The sequence below is a fragment of the Notolabrus celidotus genome, chromosome 19, assembly GCF_009762535.1.
Source record: "Notolabrus celidotus isolate fNotCel1 chromosome 19, fNotCel1.pri, whole genome shotgun sequence".
In the NCBI taxonomy this organism is placed as follows: domain Eukaryota; kingdom Metazoa; phylum Chordata; class Actinopteri; order Labriformes; family Labridae; genus Notolabrus; species Notolabrus celidotus.
Genome location: NC_048290.1, coordinates 15,400,140 through 15,428,077, shown reverse-complemented (window position 1 = coordinate 15,428,077; position 27,938 = coordinate 15,400,140). Strand labels below are relative to the sequence as shown.

General features: G+C 39.6%; 1 protein-coding gene across 1 annotated transcript in view; it reads left to right on the top strand.

The window, feature by feature from the left end:
- Positions 1 to 27,938, top strand: part of spp1 (secreted phosphoprotein 1) — a 38,438-nt gene that overhangs the window by 9,093 nt on the left and 1,407 nt on the right. The window contains exons 2-8 of the mRNA XM_034708903.1: positions 21,630 to 21,902; positions 26,266 to 26,337; positions 26,447 to 26,491; positions 26,570 to 26,644; positions 27,015 to 27,077; positions 27,194 to 27,352; positions 27,463 to 27,798. Coding sequence (XP_034564794.1) covers positions 26,284 to 26,337; positions 26,447 to 26,491; positions 26,570 to 26,644; positions 27,015 to 27,077; positions 27,194 to 27,352; positions 27,463 to 27,798 — 732 coding nt within the window. The 5' untranslated portion in view covers positions 21,630 to 21,902; positions 26,266 to 26,283. The remainder of the gene's footprint in view (positions 1 to 21,629; positions 21,903 to 26,265; positions 26,338 to 26,446; positions 26,492 to 26,569; positions 26,645 to 27,014; positions 27,078 to 27,193; positions 27,353 to 27,462; positions 27,799 to 27,938) is intronic.

Sequence of the window (27,938 nt, the reverse complement as noted above, 5' to 3'; positions counted from 1 at the left end):
TATACAGTCTATAGTTTGGGCCCAAAGACAATACATCCTGTTTATTTTAGTTAAATGCCAGATTATCCAGAGGGTAGTTCCTTAAGGTATGCTAACTGACTGGTATTATCTGGCATGATGGATAGATTTAATTGAAATTGTCCCTGCATATAGCCTTGAGGAACTCTGACTCATTCTGGCATGTATGGAGGGCTGCGTCTTACATGAAAATACTGAGATACAGCTAATAGATGGGACTTAAATCAGGTCAATGCTGTTCATTTCACACAGATTAATAAATGTTGCAGTTTTGAATGGGTTGGCAACAGCAGTTGAGTTCCTTTTTTTTCTGCTACAGACAAAAAATGTGTTGTGAATTGGGAAATTTGGTTCCCAGGCCAAGCTTGGGAAATACTAAATGATTGTGAAAAACAAGGTTTTGTTGAATGTGTCATCCTTTCATCTTCATCCATGTTGGTTTATTTCACTACAACTTTGATACACAATCTTTTTACAGACAACTCTTTGCATGTCTTTCGTCCTTCTGCCTGATTTCCCATGACACACCAAACCGGTGAATACACAAGGAAGGGGTTTTCCAGCAGCAGCTACCACAGTTTGTGTTGTAGGTCAGGAGAATAAAGGATGTAAACCTGTGGCTAACGTAGTGTCTGCCACAATGATACCGTATCACACACACCACAGTGAGGCGTAGTACAGCATGAGGCTTCATTGTTGTTATAAAGGGCTAAGTTAAAGTCAACTGTCTCAGACTGCAGACTGAATGAAACCAAAGGTTTGAGATGCAGGTCACTGAGGTGAACATTCAGCAGGTTAAAGAAGTCTTTCTCCAGAGCTGTGCTGAGGTGCAGCCTCCCAGGTTTGACCACAGACAACAAATTGGACAAAGGCGTAACAAGAGGCTGTAGCCACCTTAAAGTAACTCACTGGTTTGGGAATTACAGTTTTGAAGTTTGAGTCAGACTGTTTGCCCGTCACCATCTTGTTGTTTTTTGTAGTGATGGGAATTCTGGCTTTTAGTGCAGACTTGTTTGCAACAGACACTGACCCAGCTTTGTAATCTTTCTTGTTGTAGATGTTGCTGTCTTCTTGTACTTTAATCCCGCTGTCATCTTCTTCAGCAAATTAATTTCTGTTCACGTTATCCTCCATCATTTCATCAGCTTCACTGCAAGGAGTCATTGAAGTAGTGATGATGTGATGAGCTATCCCTCTTTCCAACCCCAACACGGTCTCAGGAGATGGGTGTCTAACCTGAGTCTGGTCCTGCTGGAGGTTTCTGCCTGTTAAAGGAAGTTTGTCCTTGCCACTGTAACTTGCTAAATGCTGCAAAGTGCTCTGCTCATGGTGGATTAAGATGAGATCAGACTGAGTCCTGTCTGTAAGATGGGACTGGATCTTATCCTGTCTTGTTGTTGGGTCTTTGTTAATAATAGAACATACGGTCTAGACCTGCTCTGTTTGGAAAGAGTCTTTAAATAACATTTGTTCGGATTTGGCACTTTATAAATAAAGATTGATTGCTTTATATTTTTTTAAATTACTACATCTATATTTGGCTTATTATTAGTGTGTTGATAGTTGTATCTCACCACTCAGGATGGCAAATGAATGATGGATTGATATTTTATCCTATCCAGACAGTGAACAGAAAGTAGGGTTGTCTTCCCATCTGCCTCTTTACAATTTTACCTCTTTTGCCATCCAGTTGATTCCATTTCTGACCTGCTATTGGAAAGAATGCAAGTTTTTGCTTCAACATAGGCTTTCCTTTTGAAACAAAGATGCTTCATACAGTTTCTTTGACGGTTTACTACCAGTTTTTAACAGGACCCAAAAGCAAAACCAGCAGACAGGGATCAGGGGAAAGGTGATTTATTTGGAAAGTGGGATGGTGTGGCTGGAAGCTGAGGTAGAGGCTGGGGGATGAGGGGAAAGCACTGGGGAAAAGAAAAGCCACACAATAAGACATAGGTTACCAAAAAACACTGGAAAAAGTTCAGATAATGAGAACATGCGAGTAGCCAACAATACCACATGGAGAGTGGAGAGAATCTGGCAGCAAGGGAATGGAACACAGAAGTTTTAAGCTGCCACTGACAAGGGTAAATATTGAGCAGGTGAGTGAAATCAGGAGCTCCAGCACGAGAGGCCACGTCCCAGCCTCTGAAAACACAGAAACCACACCAGCAACACATGCAAAAACAAAGTGCACACAAAACAAAATATGAGTCCAAATCGCTACAGTTTCTAGTAGTCTGATATACAGATCAGACCGGCCAATTAAAGTATGCTACACCCCCATTAAACATTTTCCCCAAAAAATCCACTTGAAAACAAATAAATATTCCGGTCACATACATGTTACAGTTTGTGAATCCACTAAATATGTAGAAACGGTTCACCTTAAAATGGAAAATAAGATCACTTACTTATAGATTGTCTTGTCATGTCATCTAATGACCCACCTGCAGTTCCTTCAAAACCCACTAGTGGGCCATTATCCACATTATGGGAATCACCACTGTATACATTGGTTTTGTTTTAGCCTGCAAGTCACCAATTGGGGTTTGGTTGATTATGCTGCAGGATTTCCAAAATATCACTAAAGACAGGTTTATATGTAACCCATGAGATAATCTCTGAAGGTTGTCATTGTCATTAAAGGTTTTAAGAAGTCTATTCTTTTCAAATTAGGGTTTTAAAATGAGAACTGTCATGCTCTCTATATAGAGAGGAATCACTGAAAACATTCCTTTCTCGTCAAAACACTCCAACTCCAAACATTAAAAAAAATTGTATATGCAACCTTTTTTGTTTCTCTATTCTAGTGTCTTATTTTCTCCTCACTTGTTCCCTTCACTACAGTGTCTGGTCCAACTGAAGAGTCTGGCCACAACATGGCCACAGCTGTCCATCTTCACAGACAAAAATACCCCATGCAGCCCTTGTGCAGCCACACCCTCACACCAACATAGTGCAGACTACACAGACAGCTTTGGGGAACAAGACCAAAGTATGTGTAGCAACAGTGCAGACCCTAATCCTCTAGAAGACAACATTTCAAAACAAAGTTCTTGATCTAGCATCTTCATGAAGATTTATAACCAGAGAGGTCTCGGAGCAGACACTCAAAAATACTAAAAGAACACAGTTATATAACCAAAAACAAAATCGGGTTCACCAAAATCCTAATAAAGCAACACAATTCTTTTTTATAGACACCACAGCATTGTTTCCCTGTTCTGGTTCAACAGAAATATGTATAAGCCGAACTTTTATATCTAGTCGAACCATGCTGCTTGTTAAATATTATTGGTGGGCAGAATACCCCAAAACAAAACCAGAGCCATACACGACAGCTGCCAGTTCAACCAAGAGACACAAGCCCAGAGCGTCTTCATGCATGAGCTTAAAATCACTGACAAGAGGTCCTCTTGGAGACAACAACTCAATGTGCTTTCTGGCACCAAAGCCACCCACCACAGTAGTATTTTACTGAAAGCTAAGAGCCCATGTTGACCGAACCCAAGTTTTCCACCCAAAAACCCACACACAATCCACACACCCACACTACAACAAACACACACCGCCCTGATGTGACTGACTGAATCCTGGAAATCTGCTCTCATACACTGATGTAGACTGTAAACATGGGAGTCCAGCATGTCTCAATGCAAAAATGTAACAATTATTTATAAACACAAGAGCTCAGCTATTTGGATATCATCAGATTTGATAGTATTTGATCAGAAACACAAGTATTGCATACTCCGAGCTGATGATGAAGTCAGTAAATCACCCGTTTATCTGAACCTTGTTGAGTGGGAACTATTAATAAGATCATGACTCCACAGCCTTTCTGTCCACAGCCGGTCTGTCAGCTACATGGACCAAAGGTCATCAGGCTTTCACTGTTTGGGCCCCTTAGCTTCTGAGCCCCTTGCCAGAGGATCTGAGATTAGTGAATGGCTAAATTCCACCAAATCTGAGTGCGAAATCTATCCAATCTGTCACAGCACTGGATCTGATTTCTATTCTAGTTAATGTGTTAACTTCCACTGGATCCACTCTGTTGTGTTCCGGCTGCGTCTCTGATCCGGCAGGTCGGAGCCCTCCGGATCAGGTACACAAGACTTCTATTTTTGCCAAATGCACGGAGCACGACGCATCAATCTCAACAGAGCAGATGGAGCGGGACAGGAAGTCAGGCACCAAAACAAAATGAAAACATCCGGTTAATTTTAAAAATAAAACACGCTGTGTTATCAACAGATCGCATTTCACTTAACTACAACAACAAACCGTCATGATGAGCGGAGCCAGGCCTGAAGTCAACAGGTCAGAGGTTTTCAGAGGACCAGAAAGACAACATGGATGAGGAGAGGAGGAGGAGGAGAATCCTTGATTCACCTCAGTCACATGACTCCAGCTGTCCGGCGGTCCTCCTCCGTGCTGCATTCTGTAAACCCAACCGTTGAGTGTTGACGGATAAGAGAGCACGGAGCCGGACCGAAGCGTATCTGGTGGAAGTCCTTTGGAAGTCTGTGTCTCCTTTAAATCATCACTGAAACCGTCTTTATTGTTGGGCCTCCTTCTAACTGGTGTGCTATTTTATCTAATCATCTTATTTTAATTTTATTGGGGTATCAGTATTTTAACATTTTCACATAACTGTCTGTACCTACTTGTTTTTTTCCCCTTGTGTTATGTAAACGTACTTTTTAAAGGTGCATCACACATAAAGTTGTCATTATTAACACCTACCTCTCTTCCTGGGCATGCTGTCTCACTGCCTTTAAAGTCTGGACTTGAATCACCTGATATATTTGAGGCTGCTTTAGAAACTGACATTTTGCTTTCACCTTGGGAGGGCCTTCAGGCCATCTTCAATGGAGGCCCTGCTAGCTGACACAATAACCTCTGATTTACGCCATCTATTCCATTCCCATCTGCATTTTGTTCCTTCCCTGATGTCCTCACTTCCAACTCCGACAGGTTAGTGCTGACTTAAGTTTAACCCAAAGAATGAGAGGAATGGTCTAATGCTGCCAATGGTTGGTTTACTTAGATAACATCAGCTTGGCGGCACATCCAATAACCAATTACATCTTTAGATCTTTGTCCTAAACTCATCACCAGTTCCTCCAATAGCAACCTTTCAAATGGAACAAACTCCACTTTAAAGTGTGAGCGGGTCATGTCATCATTGGATTGTCAAAGTGCCAAGGTTGGGCGAAACAAAATTAATTGCCCACCCAGCCGCATGGGATTAATTCCTCCTGGTTGGTGGTCTGTTTGATCACATCAGATCATTCATATGGAGCTTAGTAAATATATAGTCCTCTCCTTTCTGGGGATCCATAATTACTCCCAGTGTGACTTGGTAACTTGTGGACTCACTTGACTGACAACCTGGGGTTGGACCAGCAGTGCCTAACCTTCTCATTAGCATCATATTTAAGCTTGTAATAAACTTCTGAAAACACTTGCCACATTTAAATCATTAGTAAACGAGGACTTGGAGCAACTTCACAGCTTTTGGCTTTGGCAGAGCTAGCGTGGTGTCAGATGTTTTGCTTTAGGACTGTAAGGTCCGTTTTGATTTTCATGGTTTGTTGCTTTTTCGGGTGCAAAGAGAGCTTGTTGATTAAGAAGAATCAATCTGTAAGGGTTGGCAGTGTGTGAAGGAGACAGGACCCAAATGCAGATGGTAAAAGGTGACTAGTCCAGTGGAATGGCTCGGTGGTGGCAGGTGGGCAGGTCTTAGATCCAGGTAGAGAGGGACTGAGCTTGTCAACATTAAAGCAACTTGTTTCACATAAAATGTAATTCATTGAAATTGTTGAAATGATGCGACTAGTGAAGGTGACAACGTTTAATCGTAAGGTCACCTGGAAGCACACATCCCTATAAACAATGTAGATTGTTACAGCCTAAGAGCATTCACTAAAGTCAAAATGTGCACCAAACCCAGACCCGTTAACATTTTATAGAGGAACATAAACAATACATCTGAGGTGATATCACTCTGGGCTGTTCGCGTACTCCATTAAAAATGTGTTTATTCTGACGTATAGATTCTGACTTCATATCTGTCTTTGGGCGTGATTAGCCGCTGGGCCTCGTCCCATTTTGATTTCTTCCTCGGTTTCTAGAGTAAATGAAACCACAAGCTGTCAAGAGGGAATGACTCAAATGTCCAAAAAAGAATAACAGCTGTTGTGCTCGCTAATGGGTGAGGAAAATACTCTGACATGACTAATATGCATTAAAAATAATGGTCATGCTGCCTGCTAATGAGGGACATAAGTCTATATGCCAGCAGCCAGAGAAACCACACAACGGTCCTGATCCTTACTAAAGACGGAGACTGCAGCTGAGGACTGGAGGAATAAAACAAGTGTTGGTGATAAATGATACTGTAGTGATGCTAAATAGATTTTTATTGCCATATCTTTTATTAAGTGTAGTGTGAGGAGTCTTATAATGTTGATGAAGCTGGCTAAAATGAATACTGATGCCTTTGTATGACCTGCAGAGACAAGCCAGACCATAAGCTAGAAGACTGCATATATTTTTACCGATTTGAAGCCTGCCACCCTGCCGGTGTCTTGGACAAAGAAGATGCAGCACACAAACTATGACGGCCACTAAAAATGAGTGTCTGTTACAGCAAAGATTCACACTTACAAAATGTATTAGCTTTACTTCTTTAGAGTACATGCGTGTATGTCTAGGACAGGGGCAACAAAGAGAGGACCTAAGCCTTATCAACAGTGGCTGCAGTAGTTTTTCACAACTGCTTTTACTCTGACTGACATAGAAGGGTAGCAGCTGCGACTTTCAGCTCACAGTTGTGGTTTAAAAGAGCATTTATTAAAAGGTGTAGTCAGGCACCTTCACCTTATTTCAATCAGCAACAAACAGCCATTTACAGCAAAAAAGATAAGCAAACCATGAAGAACAATGTCTTGACAAACTGTGAAACACAGTAGAAGAGTAGCAGCTAGCTATCAACAAAGGTTCAACACTTTAGTGAAACACTAGCTTTAGCTATTTGAAGGATAATGATTTTTTATTTTTAATTTGATCAATCTTAAGTGTTTTATCCAAAGAAGAGGTCAATCTCACCCCTTTTATTGATAAACTGAAACCACTTGAAAATTCCTAAATATAGCGTGCACACTGCAGACAGAGAAACATGCATGTGTTGTGTCCACAAACAAGCTTTCTGACGGCAAAGTAAAGCCCTGGAAATATTGTACACTGTCATGTTTGTGTTGAAGTTTCTTTAAACCAGCTAAATAATTTAGCAAAATCAAGCCTGTCCGCAGGGGCCGACAGCTTCTCTTCCATGCCAATTAACAAAGAGGCCAAGCTGACCAAGCTGACCTTCATACAACCCCTATTAAATAAACAAACTGTCCATTTAATAGCTAGATAGTTGTTTTTTTTCTCAGAAGCACTTGTCTACCAAACTGAATTCAACAAAGGAGTGCATATCGGACCAAAAGCCACAAAGTGGAAGAGCTAATCTCACAGGAGTGGCTGCATGAGATCAGTATTTCAACAGGGTTATCGATGACCACATTGAGTGTGCTCCTTATAACACCCTCCAAATTGACTCATCCTGCACCTTAGATAAGCTGTATGAGGATGTTTCTGATGTTCCATTTTTATGAAATCCTTGTTTTAAGAGTTCAGAGACCTTAGACGTGCAAATGTTAATACTTATGTTGTGTAATGCCCAGATTCACAGGAACACAGTGACAGAAAAATTGAAATATGTGTCTCCACCCTAACTCCAGTATTTTGAGAATACTATGAATTACATCCTTCCACTGTTAAATCAACAAAAAACAAAATATCTTGTCTGAGACGAACAGCGCCAAACCAAACTCTGAGCAGAGACTTTCTGCACCGATGGCGGTGACTGCGACACGAGTCGAACACGTCAGTCTTCAAGTGAAGCTTTATATCCTGGCAGACATAACTCTTTTACTATCACCATCCCCTTCAGCCCCCCCCACCCTTTTAACTCACACACATACACACCCACACTTTCTCCTTGGGCATAATTAGAAAAGGAATGTCTGAGGAAGGTTGTTAGGGAACCACCCTGAGCTCACACAGACAGGAAGCTGAACGTATATTTCAGGCCTGTAATTGTGATGCTGCTCCGCTCTGTCTCTGAATCAAACTGAAGCAGATCCTGCTATAAACACAAAGACAATATTCACTGCCTGTTTACACCTGAGTAAATCTAAAAAACTAACGTCCATCACATGCTACATTTGGATAAACACTTTTTTCGTTATTAATTAAAAGGTCAAGTGACAATGAAAATTTTTCCTCAACTAATGTGATGATAAAGTTGGATTCAAAACTCTGATGATTTACATTTTGCAAACTTTGACAAACATTACAATTTCTGCTACCACAATACTTTCTGTGTTGGTTACATCAACACCATGATTACCTGAAACCAGCTACATTTTTATGCTAATGTGTTTTGTATGAGATATGTTTACTTGCTAACATACTGTAAAACCCGTAAAATAAGTTACACCAGCATGAGATGCAGTTTGTGTTTGGGGATCTCCAAGAGCAAATGGTTCAAGCTGTTCTTCTATATGAAGACATCCATTTCATTCAGCAAAATCCACAAAGTGCAGTCTTCTGTGGGACTGCGAAGCTCTTTCTATACCATCTTTGTTCACTATTCTGCTACCAGTACGGTACTAAAGCTCAGTAGTGGTAGTGTTGGTAGTTGTGTGGTATCAATCACTCAATCTTAACTTCTATAGCGCCAAATCCCAACAAATGTCTGAAGACAGACAGAGCAGGTCTAGACTGTACTCTATGTTCTATTCTTAACAAAGACCCAACATCAAGACAGGATAAGATCCAGTCCCATCTGACAGACAGGACTCAGTCTGATCTCATCTTAATCCACCATGAGCAGAGCACTTTGCAGCATTTAGCAAGTTACAGTGGCAAGGACAAACTCCCTGTAACAGGCAGAAACCTCCAGCAGGACCAGACTCATGTTAGACACACATCTGAGTAATATGCAGCCCACTTTTTAGATGACAGAAAATGTAGAAAGAAATTATGGTATTTGAAGCCCAATGCCACATTTTAAGCACTACCTGAGTCCAATACAGACTCACTGAGGGTATTAGATTTTTTGGTATAATGATCCGTTTTTAAAAACAATTATTTTGGCCTTTTTTATGCCTTGATTTTAGAGATCAGACTGTGAACAGAGTAGGAAACTGGGAAGGTAGATCTGAGGAAGACATTTCAAAGGGCTGCAGGCTGGAACGCTTGAACCTGGGCCTGCTCTGTTGACCATAACCTCTGTACATAGGGCGTGGGATTCAACCACAGAGCTAAACTGGGACTCCAGTGAAAACATTCCAAACTGAATCATTATTGAGTCTATAAGGTGTCATGATGATGACATTAACATAATAGACTGTTAAAAACAGAGACTTAGTCATAATGACGCCACCCGTTGGATTCTGAAGAGGCCAAAAGGTGGAAGTTGTTACTAGAAATGCTGATTTCAACAAAAATCTGACTACTCTAGAAACAGGAAGAGAGGTTTGCAGCTGTTTGGTGAACAACTACAAACAATACGCCAACCTGTCAGTCATGTTAACAAGACCCACAAGAAATTATTCATAGAGACCAAAACAGTTTCTTGTACTTGGCAGTAAACGTGTTTATTTCCTCTGTAAATTGAGCACTGTGATATTTCTTCTAATGGAGACGGTTTCAAGTGGACACGACAGGAACTGCAGTTTTTCACCCTTCTGAATTGGGATCATTTTTGACACAAGAGGTTGCCCCTTACATCTCTCCCTGAGAGCAAAGGTTTGATAGGTTGATGCTTTTGGCAGGAGGAGTCATATCCCTCAGTCAAATGTACCCTCAATCAAGCTTAATTTATATAGCACCTTTCATGCAAATCAAATGCAACCTAAAGTGCTTTACAGCAACTGAAACAAGAAGCAGAAATAAAATAATGGCAAGACATATTAAAAAACAAAAATGGATTTTAAAACAGAGACTAATGCACACAGACAACAATAATATATGTGTAATTAAAAAATTTAAAGCGTCAAATTAATATTAAGAATATAAATAGTTAAAATAAATAAATAAAAAAGGGTAAGGATAAGGGTTGAAAATAAAATTAAGGCTTATAATATCAATAAATCTGAGTAGATGTATAAAAATAAAGAAATAAATACATACATACATAAATAAATAGCTAAATTAATTAATTAATTAAGATAAAAAATTAAAATTAATAAAATAATAAAGCAACATTTAAATCAATATAAAGGTAAAAAGTAAGTAATAAAGTTGCTACAGCTAAAAGAGAGGAGCCGGAGGATCTGAGAGGCCTTCCTGGTTTATACACTAAAAGCATCTCTGATATGTAGTCTGGTGCGAGGCCATGCAGCGCCTTAAAAACTAGTAAAATATTTTTTAATGACTTATTGATAGCAGCAATAAAAAGCCTAAACAAGATGGATAACACGTTTGATCATTTTCAGACTAAAACAACTTTCAAATAAACAAAAACACAATCATGATTGAGGAGGGACATATTTCTGAGCAGCAGACTCCAAGAATAAATGAACACAATCTTGCTGAAATTATTTGCAACTTATATTTCAATAGCACCGTTAAAATATGAAACAGTACCAGAGACATTAAACTGTTTAGTGCTGATAAGGCATCATTTTAAAGCTTTGATTAGTAGGTAGCAGCTCAGCCTCCTCTGCTGTGGGACTGACTCTGGTATTTACCTCAAGCAGCTCAGTTTAATGACTCAATTTTGCGTTTCACTTTACGTAACCTTCTCCACTACTGTATGTGGAATTCCTGCTTTAAAAGCAGCAGAACGTTTTATTGTACGACTCTCACCCAGGACCAGTGGTGAGGAGGAATTTACTCTAAGTGCCTCCACTTCATGGAGCGTGCAAACAGCTGTACTGGTCTATATACAGAGTGTAGAGCTGAGACTGGCAGGAAACTCAGTGGCCTGGTTTCAGCCAGGCTGTCAGTCTGCTGCAGAAATACGAGCATCTGTAATTAGTAACAGACAACCTGCTGTAATTTCAGAGTGCATCTAAAATAGGGTGAAAACCACGCTCTGAAACAGCAGAGATCCAGCTGATTATATGTACAGTACTCACTTACAGTAGCTGAAAATGAAACAAGGGCTTACTCGAATGAATCAGACCGAAAAATGATAAGAAACTTCAGCTCAGGGTTCAAGCACAGTCTAGTTTGAATGAGTTTATGCAACACTATGATTTGAGGGGTTGCACCAGCTGAGGTAGCTCGAGCGAAGGGCAATACACAACTTAAACTTACACCTAGTTTTTAGTAGGTGTGAAGTCCTTTTGTATATCACAAATTGTCATGCTGCAACAGCTTTGAGTTGAGATAACCTGGAGGATGAGGAGTAGAAGAGGGTTTTACCGGCTGGTTAGCATCAGTAACGTGTTCCCAGATAGATAACCTCCCTTAGAAATGTATGATGACTCAGATTCATACTCCCCCTCTGATTTTCCACAGGCTGATGACAGCTGACAGGGAGGAACTGGAAAGCTGGATATGTTTTCTGTTTACTGAGAATAGGAAGTGACAGGATTACAGGTTGTCCAAGCTCGGTCCAGTAAAGTCTCTGTTTGTGCAGCACGTGCCTTTGACTGTTTACCAGGGTGCAGATTGGTACCATGATTCTGAAAACACAAAGTATGACAATGACAGTGAAGCCGATGTTGGTTCAGAGCAAAGAAAATAAACTTAAGAAATAACAAGCTTTGCAAGAAAAGAGAGAAGTTGTGTTGAGGATTTGTCAAAGCTCAGTGCAGCAGAAGCACTAGACTTGAGTGAAAACTATCTGCCATGATGGAGCTGAGTCGAACGGAACACAGATCTCATTGAAGTTCCCCGTCATAGCATGCTTTTGATGTCATATCCTGCCCCACATCTTTGTCCAACAGGGAAGACTTCCCGCTGTGAGACATGTGTGAACAAGCGACTTCAGAAAATGTTGCGTGCAGAGGAGTACGTATGAGGAAGAGGCCTCGATTTAAAACTATTTTTGATTTAACTGGAAGTTTTGAGATGCACTGTTTTCCAAAGATCTTGTGAGATAATGTTTCAGAATAACCTGGCACATGTGACCTTTAAACATTTGTGTTCAAACATCCACGACACACAACAACAATCACTGTCAACACACTCGCATACACAGTACACAAAGAAACATGCACACATATACACAAAGGCACTAACACTTGATGAATACCGTTTCATGGAAACAAGCTGCTGGTTCCAGGAAGTGAGACACTGCAGCCAAACCCGATACAGGAAGCAAACGGCCACCCAGTCATGGTGGAAACTGGGGGTGGAAGCTAAAAATGGCAGACCTGGGTACGTGAGTGTGTATGTGTGTGTATGTGTGTGCGCGCGCCTGTGATTTGAGAAACTGCGGTTTGAAAAAGAATCAAAACAGGATGTGATAAAAAGCTGAAAGAACAATTTTATTTTTCTGTATTTCAAAAACATGTTTCACTTAAAGATGCATCATGCTCTCTTTCTCTCCTTATTGGTTATTTAATATTTCATTTGGAACATAAAAAATGTACCCCCTTGTAAAGCTGAGGACAATAATATTCCAGATTGTTCCTTGGCTTGCAGGTTCAGTATTTGTCCTGTTCAGTTTGGAGCCCGTCTCATAGAGGCGACGGTTTTTCACTTTAGCTCATTTTTTCTCACTGAGCTTTGAGTGTGAGTTGCAGAGCTCTAAGATTTGGTCCTTCAACGTGACAGATCGGCAATCCTAACCACATAAAGCTGGCACATTGTCTATTACATAATATATTTATGTTAAACATCCAGACTGTTTATTCCAAATTCAAGCAGAGGAGATCCAGACTGTGGCCGGTTTCACAAGAGGTCTCTCAAACAGTTACAAGACTGAAACCGTCTGCCAGAGCTTAGTTTGGAATCCAGAAGGTGACTTTTCTTTCAAATATATGTATTTCCTCTTTTATTATTATGTTTTGGGTGGAAATGAACAAGATTAGGTATATTGTTTTATTGTGGCTACCAGTTTTGTTTATCTTACTTCCACAAGGGTTTAAAATGTACGGTGTATAATGTGTATAGTAGTACATTTATTTTCACCACTTCTTTCCATGTATGTTTTCAGATGTATAAACTCACACGTGGTGAGAGTCTGTGAACCTGATCACAGTCTTCACACACGACAACGCAGGGACTCAAACAATTGATTTAAATCATCCCTTTTTTAACTATATACATTCTCTAGATTTCTCCTCAGAGTTGGAGGACTGATGTGTGCAATCTTAACCTACTCTTTGTTATTTATTTCCTCTAGTCTATTGTACCTTAATACTATTTGCTTCCACTTATTTATTGTCATTATTATTTTAGTTATTTATTATGTATTTATGTATTTATTTATGTATTTATTTATGTATTATTATTGTTATTTTTTGTAATTGTTGAATAGCCTTGTAATAGGTGGTGGGTGGGGAAGGGTGTTGATATTCAGATGTAACAACTGATGTCTATTCTACATTTTTGTACCCCATGTTGTGTGTCACCCTGTCTAAAATGTTGAAAATTTTCTAAAAATAAAGTTGGAAAAAAACAAAACAAAACATTGATTTAAAGCAATTCTCTCAATCTAAATCTTTTAGTGTTTAAACTTTTCTTGCAGAATAGATAAGATGCAGGAAAACAATTAGGTTTAAAGTCTTTAGCTCTTGTTTTCAGTACCGTTCTCGTATGAACACACTCATACACATGCACCACATACACAGTCTGTGAAAGTCTTTATCATAACTGGTTTCACACTCATTTATTTCTTGTTCCACTGTCTGCCAGCCAGTGTTCCAACCACTTTTATAGTCGGAGAATGTGTGTGTGTGTGTGTGTGTGTTTCTTTGTGTTTTTGTATCCGTTTTACTCGTGTGATGGTACACGGGTGTGTTTGTGTGTGAGTGTGCCGTCTCTCCCAGCAGCCAAACCACATCTGATCTCTCCCAGCATCCATTAACACCCTCGTATATATGTTTTACAATAACAGAACTTGATGGGCTAATATCTTATTAAAGACTAACGGAGCAATTTGTATGAACACACAAATATCCTGAGGTCGCCATTAGAGGGAATGTTTCCATCCTGTTGTGACCGCAGAGATTGAAACCCGTGACATGCATTAAACAAGAAGCTTCCAGTAGTAAAAGACATCTGCTTTCCCCTTGCAAGTGCATGAAGCTGTTTGAAATCAGGTGATTATGAAAGGTTTGAAACTGTGAGCGAAAGGAACATTGGTGCATTAAAAATAATCATCAAGAAAGAAGAAAGTAACAATAAGTCATAAAGGTTAAACTTACACATAAACACAGTGATATACGTAACTCACACACTTCTCTTATCCATCTTTTGCACACATCTCAGCCGTCTGTGTAGTGAAAATAATCGTCCAACAATCAAGTCACTGCACAGACACTCAAAACTGCCTCACACTGTAATGTCAGAATCATTGTCCTGATACCAAAGTTAGCTTAATTTCTGTAAGCCTTGAGTCATTTTAAGTTGACCTATTAGCAAACAGCCACAGGAACATAGTCACAGTTGAGAAATAACAATCATCCAGTTTTCACTCTGTAACTCTGTTTTGGTCTCCACCAACCCCTGGAAGAGGCTGCTAAATGCTGCATTGTGTTCACCTGCTAGGTGCTGACTTTCTTTGTGCTCATTTAAGGGGGTGTGTCCACTGCCGCCGTTTTTTACTCTGGCAGCGCCTGTTTTCTATGCAAACTCAAAGTGATTCAGAGTTTGTCAGCACGAAAATGCCCTCAGCGTCAGTCGCAGCGCTCTCAGTTCAACTTTTGGAACAACACAGCGCTCATCAATGTCACTTCTTGATCACCGACCAATCAGAATCAAGAAGGGGCGGGACTTCTGCAATCAACTTTGTTGACACAATGGCGGGAGAAAGTTATCACACTTTTGTATAGATAATATTTCCTGGTTTAGAGCTGCTGCTGATGCTCTGACATGATTTCTATCAATATCTTTTTACAGTTTCATGTTAAAATGCTGTTGAAATGAACCAAAATAGTGTTAAAACTCACTTTACAAAATGAATCCATGTTCTGTCTTCTTGGGGACAAAAATGCAACCCAACCACTTGTTGCAAAGGGGCCTAGAATCTGGTTAAATGTGCACTTTTTGTTCAACCTGAATAAAATCATTCTGATCAGAGATTCAAACTTCATTATTTACATGGATGCTGAATTAAGTGATCTAAATAATATCTGTGTGTACATCATCAAGTACTTAATCTGAATAAAAGCATGCACAGAGAGTCCTCTCAAAATATGCTGAAAACAGCAGAAGACAGCTACTGGTTTCCTTTTTTTTAAATCTCCTTTTTTCATTATCAGTGAACGTTTTAATGTCACTAAAGTTTCACCGTTAAAAGAGTATATATTCGAGGAGTAAGGCAGAATGTAAATCCAATCTGAACAGAAGGAAAGCGGTACTTTGAGCTGCAAACACACGTGACACGTAAATTAATTTTGCACATTTAGACCTAAAACACCATTAACTAAGAAGACAAGATACAAGCACACGCATGGGGTGACAAACTTTTTCATAAAAGTCCTTTTGATTTGTTTTTCGTCCCTCTTTGGTTGATTTTTGGAGACCGTTTTATTGAACCATGAAACAGCACTGTTGTCTTTTTCCAAATAAACACGTTCACACCATTCACATTTGTTTTTGTTGGAAACTGTTGGAGGCTGAAAAGGAGACTGAGTGTCTCAGACCCGTCCATCCTCCACTCATCACGTGGGATATTTTACTGTGGTCCGTCTTGGCTGACTGTTTCTTCTTCTTCAAGCTGTTTAATATCCCTGATGTCCTCTGTCATGATGGACTTAAGCTGTATCTGTTACGGTTAGATCTGATATTAGTCAAGTAAGCAGAGAACCGAGTGAAAACCGTTTGCTGATCCCTAACAGAAGGTCGAAGGTGCCAATATAAAGTAACATGCATTAACTCTACTTTGAAGACGGTGATGAGTTCTTCGGGGTCATACAAGACCGAGCAGGTGACTCCTGTGAGGTTTCTGCAGCAACATACATTGTTGTGTCGGCAGAAGAAGAGAGCTTTGATTTGTGGCTATAATTGCACATTTAAGACTGAAAGTGCCTGCAAATCATCAAACTGTCAGAGTTGAACTTGTCTGTACGATCAGAGTGATGACACACAGTGTATCTGTAAACACTGTTGGTGTGTAAGTAATCCCAACGACTATTTGTTGTCGACAGATATAATGAACGTGTCAAATGCAAACACTCTGAGGCCTGCGTGTGTCCTACAAATGATCTTGAATTGTGTCTACACTGAATTAATGACTTTTGAATGATTGAAAAGCTATGCATTTATAAAAAGAAATGGGAGAGTTCATGTGACTAGGAAGTCATCTTAAAGATAAATTATTATACAGTTTTTATGATACTGGACAGTGAGAATAAGTTGTCTGAAAGTTATTTACTAACCTAATTTAATAACTAATACATACAGAATGTGGTTTGGCATTGTCTGGCTGCAACGTCTTCCCTGAAAAAATCATCGCCCCAAAATATGTTCCTCTAAAACTTGAATATATTGTTCTCTCTCTTATGCATCCTTATACCATGCTGGCTTTGAAACTGTGTGCTGATAACAAGCCGGGTGGTCCCTCATCTTTTTAAAGCAGAGGATGCAGCATCCATGGTTTCCAAAAAGAAAGTACAATTTTGAATTGTTAGACCAAAAGACAGTTTTCCACTTCACCAAAGTCCATCTTATGTATGAGTTATATATGGTTTCCTCTTTGTATGGTACGGTTACCGGCACCTGTGTATGCAGCAACAAACTGTTCACAAACAATAGTTTTTAGAAGTGATTTTGAGCCCATGCAGTGATTTCCACTGCAGAGTCATGTCTGTTTTTAATGCTTGCATTTCAATTGGTGTTTGAAGAGAAATGACTCAGGCTGAAGCACAACAATTAATAAAATCAAACTAGTTCCTTTGCTTGATATTTATTTGGATTTTTTATTCTCTCTTTTCATATATATTTTTTGCTTAAATCTCATTCCAACCAGCAGTGTCTGATTCTCAGTATTAATACTTAACAAATTAAAGTCTTGATTTGGCCTTTGTACTTTGACTTACAACCATAAGAAGTCCCCTTTAAGTTTGGTGGTTTTTACACCTTTTCCTGAATACAAAGAAAAAAAGAAGTGATGATTTTCCTTTGTTTTGTAGCAGTGCAACTCATTTTGCTCAAACGAGGGCCTGAAGATCATGGCCATCCAGTCTTGGTTTTCGTCCTTGTCCCTTTTGTACAGAGATGTCTCCAGATTCTCTGAATCTCATAATGATATTTTATAATGTAGTGATGAAATGTCTGAATTATTTGCGATAGAGGAGTATTATTTTGAAACATTTGAACTTTTTGCTCACGCAGTCTCTCACAGTATGATGAACCTCCCATCTCTACTTCTGAGAGACCGCTCTTGAATGCCCTTTTTATACCCAGTCATGCAACTGACTTTAAAAGTGTTTTCTTGTCTCTGTCCCAACTTCTTTTATTGCTGGCATCAAATTTAAAATTTACACATATTTTTGATAAACCTTGGAAGGTTTTTAATTTCATAATGGTAAACGTTGTCTTTGCTCTGTTTTCAATTAAGTTGATAAGATGATTTGACAACCCTCAAATTATGTTTTTATCAACATTCGACACAGCGTCCCAACATTTTTAAAATTGTACATCGCATAGTAAGCTGTTTTTCTAGAATTTTGGAACTCGGACAGGGTGAGACAAGACTTGTAAAACTGGTGTTCATAGGGAAGCTGCTGAGTAGGATGCACTGTCTGCTCACCAATCTTCATACCCTGGCTACTTCCTGCAAGCCTGCTAGACCAAAATTCAGATATCAGCAAAAAAGTATTATTTCTGTATTAATGTCCAGTTTAAGCTTAGAATTTGTATTTATTCTTCAAACATTAAAAATGTCCTGATTTTATCCTTCATACAAGAAGCCAGCTCTTTCATGTCTTACATTTGTCAGACTGAGCAACAAATACTACTAGACTATTTGCAGCAAATACTGTTTTATTAGTCTAGCCTAATTAGTAAACCCATTTGAAGATGAGACTGATGTGGTGGGATTTTAATGTTTGAACATCAAACAGAGGTCTCGGTGGGTTGCACCGAGACAGACGTGCATTCTTTGAATTCTTATATAATTCAGATTTGAACACCTGCAGCGTCGTTGACACGAGAGAAGCATTAAACTTGATTGAGTCATAAATTGTCTCAGGCTGTCTGTGTGTGCATGTCTGACACACATGCACACTGGCTGGGTATGTATAGACTGTAGCCACACACATATACAGACACATATCAAATACGCACAGTTGTTTATGTCCAGGTGTGTGTACAAACATTCCTACATCAGTCAGTTTTATGATATAGAGACAGGCAGGTAGACGCAGCATAAACATAAAAGATAGTCTGCATAAAAGTAACTACTCGATCCGCCATACATCTGAAACATAAGGCTGAGTTCTCCTGAAGATAGTTTCATGTGATATAAATTATTTTAAACAAGAGTCTTTGTTTCCAGGTAGAGGACAGGAAGAAACTGAAGTAAGGACTAGGTGACAAGAGCAAAAGAGGGATTGAAGTTATATCTGCATCAAATGTATTAGAACAACATCAGTTAATTTGAAGTGGTGAAGAATTCACATCTTAGTTCTGTGTTGTTCTACATTAGTGCGATGTGTTTGCACAACAGAACAGGTGGCTATTTCTGAGGACGGTTGTAGGTCGAGCACTCAGACGCAGTTTGGAAATGTACAACTGAATTTGAAGTTTGGCTGAATCTCAGCCCCATCGCACATCGTATAGCGTTCAGTGTACAGAAGGAGACAAGATTCAAGATTTCTCTAAATAGTCATTTCCTTTAGTGTTTGCACTCGTAGTAAAACGAAATACTGTCTCTCATTAGTACATGAAAAATGAGCTGATCACAGCCCAATCAGACTAGTCGGATGAAACTAGTTATTTGTCATACATACAGTATATTTATATATCCTTAATGCGCCTGCACAAAATGGAACACAGCATCCGAAAGCACCATTGCAACTTGCCATGTAAAGTGGATACCTAGAATACACATAGCAATACACCATGAATTGTGCATTTATAAAGCTTTTACAGTTTTCAGTTATTTTTTTGACCCATCAGGAAGGTAATTATCAAACATTATATTTATTGTCAAAGTTATATTCTTTGACTTGAACTTCCAGTTGTGCACATTTATAAAAAAAAACAAAAAACAACCTATACATAGATTTTAATGTAGGGTATAACTGCAAACAAGTCTAACTCCAAAGATCAACACACAAATGAGAGTAAGTGGTTTCCTTTTGTTGTTTGTTTTGTGTAGTGTGTTATGATCCTTGTCAATAGACTCATACTTACCCAAAGTGGAAACCCACTCAGCCCTTCGGCCAAGAACCAGCATGCAGACGGGTCATTATTACCAAGTCATTCAGATAATTGTGAAAAACTAGGACTCAAACTCTAATGTCAGTGTAAGTGTGAAATGTTTCTCTCTCTTTCACTTTTTCTGTCAGCAGAGAGTCTAATCATCATCTGCACCATTTGCAGATGTGACACAGTTCCTACACTGGCGGCACAAGCAGAGGAACAATCTCTGAAGAGATGTTTTACAATTTTTCAGGGAAATTTGAGATTGCCTGTTTGATTTGGTCTTGCAAATTACTTCAATTTGACTATAAACAGCACATGACAGGAATGTAACAGTTAGGAGTCTTGATTTGTAACGTTGTGTGAAACTCGAGCCATGACGATGACACATCTAAAAGACTACTCTCAGGGGACTTGTATTACCTGTTGACCTCATGTGATTAAGAAGCGATATAACGAGTGTAGCAGTACTCAGAGCCTTGTATGCTGTTTCCATATAAAGGACAACAGCACAGAAGATAAGCCTCTCATCACTGGAGAAACAGAGTGTAGTACAGGGAAGGTAAACCTGAAAACAGCAAGCAAATCCAGAGAAGGAAAAGTCAAAAAGTGAAGTAAACAACACGAAGAGGATGCTAAAAGTGACGAGACCAAAAGGAAGAACAAAGATCAGCAGTGAAGAAAATGAACAGAGTTTACTGATGGCAGAATCAGAGGTAGAAGAGTGTTAAACACAGGTTTAAGAATTCAAGATAACAGGAACTGAAATGACGAGACTCTAATCCATCTGCATAGGATAAACAAACATTGTATTTCATCTTATTACATGATGATATTCCCTGAATAAAGGCTGAAGGTGACATTTTCTTTGACTGTTTATCTTCCCGCATAATCAGAAATGTCTCTGTGTGCCGCCTTCGTTCCATCCATTGAATCAGTGTGTGAGTTCAGTGTTCTGATGGATTTCAGCTTCCAATTTGTGAAAATCTGTCTCCATGCTGTGTGCGGAGATGAGCCGTCTGAATTTGCATCCAAAGTGCTGTCAATACTTTCTTAAATAATTGGCAGTGCAGCCCCCGTTTTTTTTTCCCAGCGTAATGACAGAAAAAGGTGCGCAACAGAAGACAAAGTAAAAATAGAAAACATCCCCAAATCAACAGGATGTCGTTCGACAGGGAGAATATCATTAAAGACCTCTGTGGTTGTCTGTGTTTGATAAAATGTTACAGGCAAACTGCTGGGGACTATTTCTTTACAAATTACTGACATGGAGGGATCACTGGATTCAGATCACAGACTTTCTCTATTATTGTTACAAGTCAGTGAAGTCCTGCGCAAATAAGGTTTTAAAATAAACAGTTATCTGTTTCAACACATCATGTTTTAATCTTTAAGCCTAAAATAATAAGAAATAACACTTTATCCTTTTTATTGTGCCTTTATCTCTTCATGTGTGCGGCTTTCTCAACTCTTGCAAATATATCCATACTTTCAGATTTACACAAACTCAGACGCACAAAAGAACTCAACCTAAACTTTGACACATACTTGGAAACACTACAAAGACTGTTGCACAGACACACACATAGAGAAACATGCCTCTGCTCCCCTGCTTGACAGCTGAGGACAAATCAGTCTGGTTTCTCAGACAAATTCTTCAATTATCCAGTCAGACCTCAGTCAGATGAGTTTCTTCTGTCTGTGAGGAAGCTGAATCACTGTCATACCACCCGCCACTGCATGCTGCAGTTATTTCCCAGAGCCTGTCACTGCATGTCCTTAATTTAACTTCATACTCATACAAGTGTGTGTGCGTGCGTGCATGTGTGTGTTTTTGTAGAGGAAGAGGGGCAAAAGAACTCACATGCTTCTGTCTGGGCTGTAAATGTCTGCAAGTTTCATCCATGAATTTGTCTTTGCATTGTATGTGTGTGTGTGTGTGTGTGTGTGTGTGTGTGTGTGTGTGTGTGTGTGTGTGTGTGTTTGCCCCCACACCACCACAGCACCAACCACAGGAAGAGTGGGAGAGAGAGAGGAGAGGTGGACCACGGAGTGGTTAACCTCATGACATCACATGCTGCAAGCTGATTGGCTGTTGTCTGAGGCTGGAGGGTTTAAAAAGCCAATCAGGAGTTTCTCAGCACCAAGCAGCAGCATCACCGAGCAGCAGACAACACCCAGGGAAACCCAGGAGATACACTTGAGACAAACCACATCAGCCTGTTTTTGCTCCACAGTCTGCTGAGCTCCTGAAACTTCCTTCGACTGCAAACAAGGTATGAAAGGAACACAGTTTCTAAAGCGCACAGTCTTGAGTTTTCTGTTTGTGTGTTAAGAGATGGAGGGCAGTAAAGTAAAAGATGCTGAGAATGAGCTTTATTTAACTTTAAAACAACACAATTCAACTTAAAACTCAACTCAAAGCAACAGAAAAATCCCTGAAATATATTAACAGCTCTGTTTACATACTTTCATGGACTGTTTTTCTTCCTCTCATAGTTTGGTCTCCTAGTTTTAAAGCAGGGTATTATCAAACTGCAATCCATACAGGCCTCTTACAGATATATTTGTATCAGTTCATGCTGTATGGTTTTTATTTCAAAACTTTCTGGACAGAGCATGAAATCTAAACAATGTTCTGGCTGAAATAGAAATGTTGTTATTAGACAGTTTTTCCAGCAGAGGGAGCTCTTACTACAAACTTTAGGATACTCTCAGCACTGTCTGCAATATAGAACATCACAGACAAGTTAAATATTCTGCCATGGAGTTTTTAAAAGTTTTCATGCTATGTTTGCTGTAAGATCAGAGCCAAACCTGTGAACAAACCTCACAGTAAAGGTCTCTTTTTACTCCAGCTGCAAATTCTCAACTGTGTTTTTCTTCCTTTTCAAATCAGTCTCATTCTCAGCCCCAAAGATCCCTTGTTGGTTAGCCTTTCTTACATTGATTTTTTAATGTTAACATAAAAGCAGGTCCAGGAAGAGTACTCCCATTTCAACAACTGGACAGGCCTGCAAAAAGTCCTGGTCTTGAACTCATCCAACATCTTCAGGATAAGCTGAAAAACTAAAGCTGCCACCAAACATGAGTTTTATGTCTTGCAGCAGATAGTGAGCAACTCTCTGCAGGCAGGTTCCAGCATCTTTTAGAGAGCCTGTCTCAGAGATTCAATGCTATAGCAACAGATTTATGCCAGTGTTTTTTAAAAACAAATATTCAACCATCACAACACACCATGTGTCCAAGTACTCGTTGCCTTAATGTGGATTTTCATCAGTCAAATGAATCTCAAGGCAAATCCTTCCGAACAGAATTTAAAGAATATTTGTTTAACTTTCTCAAAATCTGGAATGAAATGTCCTCAAGTTTAACATGATCTCAACAACATCAGTTCCTCAAACATTACTTTGATTCAGTTGGTTTTTAAAATCAAACTCTTGCACTTCGGTTTGGGCATTGCACTGCAGTCCATCAAACTGAAGTTTTATTTTGAAATACTTGCACACACCATCAGATACTGAAAGTCTGTGTGGAGGAAACTTGCATCACACCCACAGGAGGATTTGGTTATCCACCATGAAGGCTGTGCAGTTTTAATTATGACTTCTTTTTTGAGACTTCATGGCAGTGGAAGTGCGCCTGAGATTTAGAGCTGAAGAGGGGGGATGCCATGTTTGATTGGCTGATGAGCGTTGCAGTGATACCAGGGAAAGACCCGGAAGCTGTAGGCTGCAGGAAACTAACTAACATTACCAGGACCAGCCCAGACTAACCACGCTTTAGTAAACATCAAGTCTGATTAACTATCAGCTCAGTCTACAGTGTGTTCAACCAAAGAGCTGAGGAAGACTTTATGAGGTTCTAAGTGGAGGAGTTTAGATGACAAAACAAGCCTTGGCAGACCTGCACAGTAAAATTAGTTAAATTATCGAGACTGGTGTATAATTTTGGCAGTCAGAATTCCCCCAACACAAACTGCAACCAAGACCTCAGACTTAAGTGATCTTGAATGAGCTTTTGTTCTCTTAACTCCTCCAGAATCATTTGCAACTCAGCAATCTAATAAAGTTATGGTCCCTGTCTTTATCAGAACTGTAAATCTCTTTTAAAAGGTTTAAAGACATCCTGGGATTGATCTAAGAACGTGATGTAGATCCACCACTTTGTTTGACTCAGGATTTTATAAACCAAACTAAATCTGCCTGTGTTTTCAGGTTTGTTTGTGTAAGCAGTTCAGCACATTTTATTTCCTTAAACTTTTGTAACAAATGCTTAAAAAGTGTGTTCCCCAAAATGACAAACTAACCTTAACTATGAAGTTAAGTCCAAACCTCTCACCTCCAAAACTTAAACGCATAACTTAGAAGTTAGCCTTTGGACAATGTGATGACAAAACAACATGTGCTTAGTATAGAGATCTGAAACTTTAAAGCTCCTGTGATGAGGTTACAAAACAGACTGATGTAAATCCTAATGCCTATGTATGACCTAAAAAAGTGAACAAGACCATCAGAAGCAAGATTGATAATTTCTATGTTGTTATTATTTATGCCTGAAACTTCTGCTGGAGGGTAGGTGTTAGCAAAGTGATTTACACTAACTAAAAGTTCCTCACAGGAGCTTTAAGTACATGAACACACAAACAGCTCCAGCTTCTTTCTTTCAGCCAAAACTATCATATTTTAACTTGAACTTTTAACTTTTAAGTTTAGCTTTAAACATCCCCTTAAAAACATAAGGATGAGAAAGAATGTGCCAACCAAACATGTGTCCACCATAAACGTCTAACTCCCATGTTGGTCCTCACAAAGATAGGCATCCAGAAAAACACACATACGGCCATATGGGCGTCTGTCCTGATCCCGCTGCGCTGTGGCTTTCCAGTTATAACCTGGTGAATTATATAGTATAAGAAGAGTCCATCATTAAAGATGGAAGCAGACACTCAGACTGCTCCTCCCACAGCATAAATGAAAAGCAGAGTTTGGCACTGTGAAGAACAGGGAAATGAGAAGCAGATAAGTGTTTGTAAAGATGTTGCCCAAGATATTAACAAATGCAGGAAAAAGCTGTACATCAATGAAATGTAAAGATATTTTACTTGTATAGAGATATAAAGGTGAAAAGTGTTGTAGAACCATCTGTTACAGTTACTGTGGCTGTTACTGTCAACAAACCACATACAGAAATCGAGAATACCACTGACTGTGCAGCGAAAGACTGATAAAACCCTTTCCTCTGCAGAACACTACAGGCCAGGGCTATCTGCAGTGACTATATGTTTAGTCCAGAATGAGTTATAGTTCTGAATTATCTCGTTTATGAACTCTTTATGTTGTGACAAGTTTTGCAGAACCACTATAGACAACTTTCTTTGGCCAGTTTACCTGTTTACCTTTGGCCAGTAAACCTTTTTATCGGCTTTATATTTTCTGTAGTTAATGTTGTGAGGTTTTGTATGGAAATATAGGTTTGTACATATGCACCAAAGTAGAAAGGTTTTTACTCCTCTGCTTGAAATAGTCCCAAAAAGATGATTTCAGTTTGAGCAGCGGGGTCAAGTCCTTTTGTTTCCAGAAACTAAAGCTCCTTTGAGGAACATTAGGTTTGGGTCCATATCAGCGCCCAAAGCAGGCTATGCTGATTTGTCCTGAACATAATATTTCCTTACCAAAGAAAAATCATATGCTGGCCTCTTTTAACAATCAAAAGATCACTTGCCATAGTCCATGTGACAGAGGCTGTATCTGGAGCATGCAGCTTACCTCTTGGTCTAACACCTGCCCCCCGCCCCTGGTTTCAGAGATGAAAAATAGCAACTTAGAAATAGTCACTCCTGTTGTTGATGGTCTTGTTTGCTTATTTAGATCATAAAAAAGCATCATTATTTATTTCGGTCGGTTTCTTAACCTAATAATAACCCCTACAGGAGCTTTAATGAGCCCTCTATCAAAAATGAGTCTTGATTTTGACCATACAAAACTCTGACTCCCGTTCTAAGATGATTTAGTTTTGTGTCTGATTGGAAGATACATGTTTGTCTTCAACCCTGACAAAGTCTCTGAAACTTTTTTTGCAGAGTAATTGAGGGAGAATGAATTATAGATTCAGACAACTCCAAACATGGCTGGTTTCCTCCCATAAATCTTTTCAGTCAAGTGCTAAGAGACTAATTTCATCCTTTTCTCCATCATAGATGTAATTTTCTCACATCTTTTTGCCTTAAATCAGCCAGATACATCCTGCCTCGTAGTTAAACAAACCACAAGCCCAAACGATGTGATTTCTAGCCTGATGACAGACAGAATGCTTCAGTCTATCGAAACAGTTTTCAGGGACACAAAACCTCTCGTCTTGGTCTGTAATTAAAGGCTTAATGACTTCCTGTGACATGTGACCATGCAGCCTCCATTTTTAGGAAGGAATCTGGGCGAGGGGATTGACTGACGAGGCCTGCAGCGCATTTTTCAGTTTGACATGTCATTGTGTTTCCTCTGAAGTTGTGGCCTGTGAACAATATTTTGTTGTTGTACAATCCCTGAATATCATGATTATGTTTCATTGTTTTATTGTGTTATACGATGATGTTTTACTGCGTGAATTCAACCTGCTTGTTCTGCTTTTCTCCCGTTTTAGACACAAAACTGTGACACAATGAAAGTGGCTGTTATTTTCGTTCTCCTCTTCGCCACAGTCCTCTGCAGGCCGGTGAGTCAATGTTCCTCTTCAGTCTAAACTTCTAGATGAATTTTGTTGAAGTTAAACAGAAGCTTCGTCTCCAGATGGCAGTCGACTTATTTTTAAATTTGTCTTTTAGGCGAGAAAAGTCTCTGTCAGCAGTTCAGAGAGCTCAGAGGAAGTGGTGAGTATCTCAATAAAAGGCGAGATAGATATTTAGAGATAGAACAGATGTCAAAACTGACTGATTTTTGCTCCACAGGTGAGACGACCTGCAGCTCAACCCATCAGGAAACAGGCAGCAGTCGTTCCACAGGCCCGTGCGGCTAGTGTACAGGTAAACTAAACATCTAACATTCAAAGGGCTGTGTTTGGAGAGAAGCCCCCTCCTCCATTTTCAAACCTTTGGGACTTTAAGAGATTAGATGGGAGATTTCTGATTTCTCAAATCAAAATAGACTCCAGACTTTCAACTCACAGGCTCCTGTGTTATGAAGAAGATCCTGCAACTCCTTTTTTCCCTGAGGAAACTCATAAAACTTTATTTTATGACAGTGATATATTTTGTAAAGCTTCAAAAGTGAGAGAGGCATCGGGTTAGCAATTGTCTTAGAGTGGTATTTGCCTTTGGCAGAAATGAAGCAGCAATAGAAGTAGTAAAAGTTAAACTATGAGTGTATTAAATGTATGTCTTTCTAATGTTTCAGAATGTCGTAGCAGCTGCTGCTGCCAGCTCAGACGAGAGCTTAGATGGTTCAGATGAAGATGAGGTGAGACATGCTCAGTAATAAAAATTCATACTCACAGTTTTCTTTGGCTTTTGTCTTTTGTTAAAACACTACAGTTCTTGTGAAGTTTATAATTTTGAATTTCGATGATTTTGCAGCAGCAGATAGCATTCCAGGCCGTAGTTGAAGCCAAGTCAGACATCTCAGCCACAGCTTCAACAGACACAGCTTCAACAGACACAGCCTCTGTCGACAGCAAGGACAGTGAAGACAGTGATGATGATGATGACGATGATGATGATGAGACAGAGGAAAACGTAAGTACAAATACATGCGGCTCATTTCAGGGGAGGGATTCTGCAACCATCTGTCTTAGTGATCCAAAAGTTCCTACACACCAGCTCACCTCCCACCTCTGTCTCTCCAGGATACCGATGAGGACGAGTCCAGCGACAGCTCAGAGTCAGGCGAGTCCTCCACCACCGTTCCCTCCACCCTCACCCCTGTGATCATCACAGAGGAACCCGTACCTGAAACCACCGAAGCACCAATTGAACCCACCATCGTCACAGACGCAGACGCCCGTGGTGACAGCCTGGGTGGATACCCCAGTGATTACAAGACCATTATCTATGTGGAGGACAAATCCTACCACAAGGTTCCTGCTCCTTACAAGTCCTACGAGTATGTGAACACCGGAAAGAAGATGGCCTACGACATGACAGAGGGCAATGATGTGGAGAAGTCACTGCAAGTGTACAAGGTAAAGCTTCCTCAGAGTAACAGCCCATAAAATATCTTATTAGGCAATAGGGTGCAAAAGAATGTGACGCTGCGAGCCAGTGGTAGTGTCAAACCTTCAGAAATCTGCTACAGACTCTTTTCTGTGAAGGTTCTCAGTCA